We start from the raw sequence: 8,828 nt of genomic DNA on the forward strand, positions 1-8,828 counted from the left end.
AACACACACACACTCACACACTGATAGAATATGTGGGGAGGGCTACCTGATAGGGACTGTGACTTTTAGTCAATGACACAACAGCCTGTGATTGCCCTGAAGAGAGAGTACTTCGCTTTGACTGTTCTCTTTCCCCGATGTGCTGATACTCACCTTGGGTCAAACCCACGGGAGCTAGACGAACTGGAGCTAGAAGGAGGCAGTTCGTAGAGATTGGCCTCCCTGGGTACCAAACAGGGTGGGAAAAATGGAGCGCAGATCTAGAAGCAACCCAAGGGATGAAGCGTAGGTGGCTCAATGTGTCAAACTGGAAACTAAGTGCTAGGGATATATTTGTGTTCAGGACTAGAGAGAAGCAGGTCTTAGTGTTTGGGTCTTAGTGGAACCAGGGTCGGCTATTGGCTCAGACACTGCTAGTAGAATAATGTAATCAGAGAGTTGTTTTAATGAAATCTTATACTTGATACCTCTCATTCTGGTCTTCATTCTGGGATGCTTAACGTTGCATATGAAGAGATCTCCTTTGTTCATTCACCTGGTGCTGTTTGAGGACTTGCTGTATGTCCAGAATTCTGCTACTCATTGGCAAAATAACACACAGTCCGTGGGGAAATGAGATCGATGAATCCTAATTCCAATAGAGTGCCAGTAACTTGATAGAGGTGTTCACAGGGGACACAGGAGGCTCAACAGACAGACCTCTCATTCAGAGGAAATGCTGCCTAGCATTTAGTAGGTGTTCAATAAGTATATGCTGAATGATTAAGTCCCAACTTCTATGTCTCTTTAAAAGGAATTTGTGTGAACACTTTCATTTTATGGAAGAGGAAATTAACCCAAACATACTGTAGTGACAGAAGCTTGAGGAGACCCTAGGTTTCCTGGGTCCTAGGCTGAGAAGTTTGTTAACACTAACCACACAGCCTGCCTAGGTTTTTAATGAGGGCTTCATTGCCTAACACAGGTTTGGAAAGAGCTCTTGATCCGTGATATCGGGGAGCACCTGGGTGGCTCAGTTGGTTAAGCATCTGCCTTTGGCTCAGGTCATGATCCTGGGGTCCTGGGATCTAGCCCTACATTGGGCTCCCTGTTGAGTGGGGAGTCTGCTTCTTCCTCTGCCCCTCCCCCCATTCATGTTCTCTTTCTCTCTCTCAAATAAAAAAATACAATCTTAAAAAAATGATACTGGGAAGTTTTTTGGTATTCTTATAACATACAGTTTAATAAATGATTTAAAAATTATTCTCCACTAATTCTTTTCAGGTAATACCTAACATTTTTATGGTAATATTTGTCTTTTTTTTCCTTCAATCTTCAGAATATCCTTCTGAATTCCCCTGGACCATTTGGACTGAACCCTTTTGAAGAATACTCATAATTTCATTTTGGGAATGAGTTAACTAGTAAATATATGGGTACAACTGAGGATTCACAGTAGGAAACAGTAGGAATGCTGACTGAAAACTGGCTCAAGAGCTTTCATTTGACCCATGAGATCAAAGAAACAAGAGTTTTTTCAGGAAGCCATCATAAGTCATGGAAAACAAGCTGATGAAACCCATGGAAACAACAAGGGAATGCTCACTGTCCTTGCTTATCCATCATTATACAGCTTACAGTGGCCCCAAGATTTTGATTTTGAAAGGAACCAAAACCAGGGTCAAGGATGAAAGTCTTTTCTCTCATTCACCCATATTGCAAATTCTGATTTGATGGGTTTTCCTATATAGACGGATTGTTTCTCTTTGGAAATTAAGAGGGCCTGGGTTGTTCGTTTATACATTTGTTTGGATTTATAAATTTTGCAAATTTTGTCTCCTTTTGGCACTGAGGATGTTTTAAAAAATTTCAAAGATACCAAAATAAAATGAATTAAAATGAAATACTAAGTGAAACTTGAATATTTATATCTAATAGCAAAATGCTTCTTCTAATTCTTCTTGGTGTTCATATTTTCATAGCTATCACTGATGTCAAGAACAATTATAGTTATTAATTATAATAAAAACACATATAGACAAGAGGGCTTCTCTTAACATTGAAAAATATAAAAAATATCTTTCCAGAGTTAAGGTAGAATTTAATCTCCTGGCATCATTTTATGGTTACAATTGCTTGTCTGAGCAGATTTCTAGAGTTTAACTGCAGGGTCAGATTTAATTTTAAGCAACCTAATAGGAATGAATGATTCAGCACACAGAGGTTTTTTCCTGGTACTCTTTTTCTTCTCTTTTTGCTAGATCACAAACTGAGATTCTAATCATAATATTTAGGGATTGAAGATTTGGCAAATGGAATTCTAGTAGTCTCACTCTTTATTGTCTCTGTAAACTTGATTAATAGGTGAGTTAGGCTCAGGTCTGGGATTATTCAGCAGGAGTTTAGGGGTAGCTCACTCCATGAGGGACGGATATTATACAATTTCTGAGAGGCCAAATTATTGTTTCCTTGCACATTGCCTATTATGTTTAGACAGATGACTTGAAAATCAATGGGAACTTGGCTTACAAAAGGCATAAATTAAGCTTCAAACTCTGTTAAATTGTGGCAGCTTTCTGGAAGCTAATTTCGCTTATTTATTGAAATAATAGACTTCAAGAGATAGCGTGAAGTGTTCGAACATGTAGATGGCCTGCTGTCTGCCTACAAAGAGTCTATAATCTGGTAGAGGAGACAGGGCATGCATACTACTAGTTATAATGCTAGACAAAGGGGGAGATAAATATCATTACAGGCTCTGCACTTCTTTCTGAGAATTCACAGGCCAGTGAATCATTTCCAGTTGGGGGTAAGCAGGGTAGGCTTTTCAAGAAAGTGGGTGTAAGCAGCATTGAAGATGGTTCTTCTTGATCTTTCAGAAGGGGTCAAACTTCCCAAGTATATACTTTCTTAGCCCCCGTAGCCCTTTTCATATCTGTTATTTACACTTATTTTCATGGTTATTAATGAATTCTGTTGCCCTCTCTAGATGGATTCTGCTCACCATAATATTCCTGGAAGCTGGTACGATGCTTGGTTCACAGAGGTTCTTAATATGTATTTGTTGGATAAGAAACTATTTACTGAGCCTCCTGGATGTCAGGTGCATGGAGACAGGTGTCATTGCCCCTAAGAACTGAGGCCTAAGAAGCTCATCAATTTTCTGATGGTCTCAGGAGTAATATGTGGATTCAGTCCTAGGTTGAAGTATATAGAATATACTTTTGTACCTACTCTGTATTTAATAAAACCAAAACTTACAAAGACAAGCATCATATGAATTGCATTTTCCTTTCTCCCTCTAGCAGTAGATAGCTTCTCTCTGTCTATCTGTCCTTCTCTCTTTTGCTCTCCCAACTCTATTTCTTTCCCTTCATGGAAAACATGGTAGAATAAAGACTTGGACTCAATTTTCTTTCTTTCTTTTTTTTAAAGATTTTATTTATTTATTTGACAGAGAGAGAGACAGCCAGGGAGAGAGGGAACACAAGCAGGGGGAGTGGGAGAGGAAGAAGCAGGCTCTCAGCAAAGGAGTNTCTGACGTGGGGCTCGATCCCAGAGCGCTGGGATCATGCCCTGAGCCAAAGGCAGACGGTTAATGACTGTGCCACCCAGGCGCCCCATGTACTCAATTTTCTGACAATTTATTCTCATAATTTGACTTTTATTGCTTCCTTCTCTGTTTCTTTTTGATTTTACTTCTCTTTTCTGTCTACATCTTTCATAACCATCCCTAACTATCGGTGCTATTCTGATGGGTGGTGACCTTAGGACAATGAGTGGAAGGAAGGTCTCACNTCTTAGGACAATGAGTGGAAGGAAGGTCTCATGTTTTTAAAATCTAAATAAGATATGTTATCAATTAACCTAGAGGTATGACTACCCAAAGATGCATTAAAAACCCCTCTGTGAACTGGAAATCATGTACTTTAGTAAAGACAAAGTAGTCTAGACATTTCTGTGATTTGAAGGACAAAATGAAGTATACCTGCATGGGAAGGGGGCAATCAGAATATTTTGGTAAAAATACACTTCACAAAATCCTCTGGATGAGTTATTTTCTTTCCTGAGAGTTAAGGCTGTTCCCAGAGTGGAATATGGATGTAACATGGCTGCTTACTGGAAGAAAATCATTTCGTGAGCTATCAGTTGAGGTACTTTCATCTGTAAATAGTAACAAGCCCAAGTCAAAATGCCTTAAATGATAAGATGTATTGTCTTACCTGACAGGAATTCTGAAGAGAATGCTTCCAGAATTGGTGAACTCAAGAACTCCCACCGTAATGCACCCAGGTTTTCCCCCCCACTGTCCTCTCTGCCGTCAGCAACTTGCTGGCCTTTGTCTTCAGGTGTTCCCTCGTTTGGTTCCAAGAAGAGAGGAAATGGCAGTGTCACAGCTCCTGCCCAGTGGTCATCACATCCTTATCCCACAATGTCCTTTTTAAGAGTAAAGAAACCTTCATAAGAAGCTTCCCCAGATTTCTCCTCATGTCAGAGCATCTAGAGTTGGATCATGGATGTGCTCTTAAACCAACCAATGATGGAGAGATGGGACCATTGTGACAAATTTAGAAGGATCAAGAATTGCCTGGTTCTTGAGGAGGGGTGATGAACTGACCATCAGAATCAAAACAGGGCTCTGCAAATATGGAAGAAGAGGAAAGACTGGCAGTTGCCTCTATGCATGTGCCTCCTTGATTCCAAGGAGATGTGCAGAGAGAAACCATTGAAAAATAAAACCGTGGCTTGGTTTCTCCCCCAGAACAATCTCTTGAAATGAGCTAAGGCTATTCTTCAAATATGTGTTGTTGCCCAAACTTTCATGATGGGTGTACACAAAGTTGTCATAGTGTCATAATCTCCCTGCAAAGTCTTGTTTATTTTCAGATGGGCTGTAAAAATAGCCCATCTGTTCTCACACGGAAGAGTGATACCCATGTGTGATATTTACAAAAGCAGGTACAACATCCGTAGCGAAGAGTCACATAGTAGGCATTAGCTTTCTTTCATAACCTATGCCACTTTCCTCTTAGGGAATTACCTCTCACCCATGGAATGATGTCTTGATGGGACTGCAAATGAAAGCTCCTTGCCAATCAGCGAAGGGGTGACATGTGGCCAGAGCGAAACCAATTTGACCCTCCATGTCAGGACTTTGATTTATAGGTACGATGATGTACTGGTGGAAAAAAACTGACTTGGGCTTATTCATTCCGGCAGCAGATTTGAGTCATTCCTGCTTTCAGACGCCCCCGTACACCCGGAACTCCCACCAAACTGCCGTGGTTCTGAGCCTGGTTCTCCAACCTTCCCTCTGAGTCTGTGAGCTACCAATAATATCCTTGCAAAAAGATCATTTTCCTGCTTAATTTTCCAGACATGGCTTCTGTTGCCTGCTGAATATAACATCTAACATCTATTTTATTTCGTAAAGTCAGGATGTCTGAGCTGTAGGAAATCTTAGAGATCATCTGGTTAACGCCCTCATTTCACAGCTGAGGAAACCAAAGCCTGGGAGGTTGAGGGTTTCAGCCAAGTTCATTTCACAGATTGTCTGTGACAGAACTGAGATTAAGACAAGGTCTCCTTTACCCAGGATCCTGGAGTCCGCTTTTTATTTTAATTCCTTTTTAGTACAAACCACAGCCTCCTCTGTCTCTTCTCTTTCTCTCTGCAATGCTTAATAGAAAATAGTGGCCTAAAAATCTTTATTCCCCCCTCCCCCAACTGACAACTTGCTTTGTATAGTTTAAAAACTTGTTTCAGAGATAGCCCTTTCTGGGATTTGGCATCTGGTAACAACAGGCTTCAGTTTATATCCTTATATGGAGCCTTGATTCTTCCCAGCTATCTTTAAATGTTTATTTTCCCCTTACGTGAAAATAATGTTGGGAAAGGAAGTGGTATGCTCTAGGAAAGTGTATGGGCTGGGGTTCTCAAAGTGATTATTTACCACTTCCAAGTCTGATTTCTAGCTGTGTCCACCCGGGGAGAGTCTTCCTTCACGAACACTAAAAAATACATATCTGATCTATTTTTTTTCAGTTGCTTTAGGGCAGTCATAGTGCATACAGTCATGCCAAAAGGGCCAAATGTTGGGGTAGGAGTTGGGGAGGGGATTAATAATGATACAGTTGTCTCCCCTTATCTGTGGGGGGTCTGTTCCAAGATGCTCAGTGGCTGCCTGAAACCACGGATAGTACCAAACCCTACGTATACTATGTTCTTCCCTGCACATATATACTTCAAGTTTAATTTCTAAACTAGGCACAGTAAGAGTTTAACAACGATAACTAATCACTGAGAACACTTACAACAATTACTATAATACAAGGTATGAGGATGCGGTCTGTCTCGAAATAACATACCATCCTGTACTCACTGCGCTCACCTTTCTTCTTGTAATGGTGTGAGATACTAAAATGCCTCCTTGATGAGATGAAGTGACATGAACGACTGAGGCCTTGTGATGCAGCGTGAGGTTCCTTTTGACCTTCTGCCCGTTCATCGGGAGGATCGTCTGCCTCCAGACTACTGGTAACTGATCCCAAGGAAAGTGAAACCCTGGATAAGGGGGAACGACTATAGCACTAATTAGGTGCAGCCGCTATTGTAAGCACCTAGCAGGGATTGGTTAATTGGTTTTGTCTCATAACACTCATAGCTGTACCTTCTACCTCCCTTTAGGGGAGTTCCAATGCACAGTAACAAACTAAAACATTTGCCATGTCCCTGTAGTTAAAAAAATGTAAGGGTGTCTGGGTGGCTCAGCCGGTTAAGCATCTGCCTTCTGTTCAGGTCATTATTGCAGGGTCCTGAGATCGAGCCCTGCACTGGGCTCTCTACTTAGCAGGGGAGGGGGTCTGCTTCTCCCTCTCACTCTCTCTGTGTGCTCACTCGCTCTCTCTTTCAAATACATTAAAAAAAAAAAAATCTTTAAAAAATGTAAAGAAAAAGGTTTACTAATGGTTAAACACAGTTCTCAGGAAAATCTTTTTCTTTTTCCTTCACAATTATCCCTAAATGCCAGTACTGAATCAGAAGGTAAGGACTATTATCAATTACCCCGATTTACAGGTAAAAAAATTAAGGCAAAGAGAGGTTAAGTAACTTTCTCAAGGTCACACAGCTATTAAGTGGCAGAGTCGAGGGGCTCACGTGGTGATCTCAGGGTTCTGGGATCAAGCCCTGCCTCGGGCTCCACGCTCAGAGTGGAATCTGCTTGAGAGTCTCTCTCAAATAAATATAAATGTTTTTTAAAAAGTGGCAGAGTTGAGATTCGAATCCAGGTAGTCTAGGTTTCAAACTCCATGCTCTTAACCCTCCTCTCTGTTGCATCTTAGTCATGGAATCTCTCTTTATGTAGGGAAGAGTAGTTTCTTTCTCTTAGGAAAAAAATTGTCCAATACAGACAAATGCCTTTCATAAACGCTTCTAACAGGGGGTTCTGTATCATGAATCCCTGTGTTTCAACAATGCTTGGAGGCTACACCACAAATAATACTCTCCCACAAGAACTGCTATGGCGCAAATGCTTCTCTTGTGTCTATCCATGTATCTAAGTACCTCTGCGGAACTGAATTTTTTTGTAGCTGTGAGAAGATTTGCACAGAAAGAAGCTTTCGTCTCTAGATGTTCATAAAATAGGCTCAACAAATAATTGTTTCATCGATTACTTGAAAGAGTTAAAATCTTTTCACTCATCTCACCATTCCCTATGGTGAGAGATGGTAATGACAATGCAAAAAACACCCAAATATTGATGAAGAAAGCCTGTGAATCAAGTACCTGGAATGTCCCTTTCTGCTTACTGGGTTCAAAACATATTTTTCGACTTGAAATCTGCTACACGGAGACAGGAAATCATCTCTATTCCCCTCCCTATTTTGGCAAATGGACAATATAGGTTTTATTTTTAAACAGTGTATCATAACAAAGTTCCACCATGTCAAAACAAACCAACAGTGTTTAATAATTACATCAAGTTTTTTTTTCTTATTTTAGTCTTTATTCAGAGTGAAAAATTTAGTAGGAAAAAAGGGTATTTTATAAACTTTCTATTTTATTCTAGCTATCTAAATAACAGACTAATACTAGAAGAAAAGTTCTCCCATTATTCAGTAATTGTTGCTTTTTTTACAGAACAATTAGATTAATGTGAACAAAAAGGTTCTTTTTCAATGGCATGTTTTAGTGCCAGAAATTCCATCAGAGACAGAAATCACATATTCTAGACAATGTGCTCATGTGGATGGGATGGATAGTGGTGGAGGAGCAACAGGGAGGTCAGACAGGGAGGTCAGACAAGGAGGAGTGAGGACAGTATCCTCCCTCTCTTGGGGACCAGTTGTATGAGCCCTGGGGCCCAGGTTGGCCTACCAGTGCCCTAAATAAGCCAGTATTTGAGACTCCATCTTTCCTTCCTGTTTATTTAATACCACCACAATATTTGAGCAGTGTGGAACCTCCCCCACCATCTCAGCACCCAGACTTAATTTTTTTAGCAGTTTTTACAATGAAATTTAATTGGGGTACATTACACATGAAAGCTTTGGATGGTCTCCCCTTTGATTATTAACATATTGCTGATGTGGAGGTCTTTTAGTTATTCATCCATTTGTTAATATAATAGCTACCTTATTCCAGGCATAGTCCCATAGCAGAGACAGGTAACCCAGACAGTTATAATGCAGCCTGGAAAGGGTAGGGCTGGGGAATACCCCCTTGAGGAACTGGTTTCATCCATCTTTGAAAATCCAGTACCAAGCCAGATGCCTGATATGGAAATTTCCCAATAAGTGTTTGTGGACTTAATGAATGGAGTGTTATGGGAACCCAGACAAGGGGCA

The 8,828-nt window shown here is 40.6% G+C and overlaps 2 protein-coding genes across 9 annotated transcripts in view; one reads left to right on the forward strand and one right to left on the reverse strand.

Moving 5' to 3' along the window:
* The window catches only part of TMEM156 (transmembrane protein 156), a 52,399-nt gene extending 50,516 nt beyond the window's left edge, over nt 1-1,883 (forward strand). The window contains 1 exon segment of the mRNA XM_034671951.1: nt 1,319-1,883. Coding sequence (XP_034527842.1) covers nt 1,319-1,331 — 13 coding nt within the window. The 3' untranslated portion in view covers nt 1,332-1,883.
* Nucleotides 1,884-3,797: 1,914 nt separating this feature from the next.
* The window catches only part of FAM114A1 (family with sequence similarity 114 member A1), an 82,597-nt gene continuing 77,566 nt past the window's right edge, over nt 3,798-8,828 (reverse strand). For 6 of the 8 annotated variants that reach the window (XM_034671949.1, XM_034671942.1, XM_034671940.1 and 3 more), the window contains one exon: nt 4,442-6,520. In XM_034671949.1, coding sequence (XP_034527840.1) covers nt 6,302-6,520 — 219 coding nt within the window. In that variant the 3' untranslated portion in view covers nt 4,442-6,301. Of the gene's footprint in view, nt 4,417-4,441; nt 6,521-8,828 lie in introns of those variants that run through there. The other 2 variants (XR_004628901.1, XM_034671944.1) reach the window with 2 other exon arrangements.

The sequence above is a fragment of the Ailuropoda melanoleuca genome, chromosome 11, assembly GCF_002007445.2.
Source record: "Ailuropoda melanoleuca isolate Jingjing chromosome 11, ASM200744v2, whole genome shotgun sequence".
Lineage (NCBI taxonomy): Eukaryota > Metazoa > Chordata > Mammalia > Carnivora > Ursidae > Ailuropoda > Ailuropoda melanoleuca.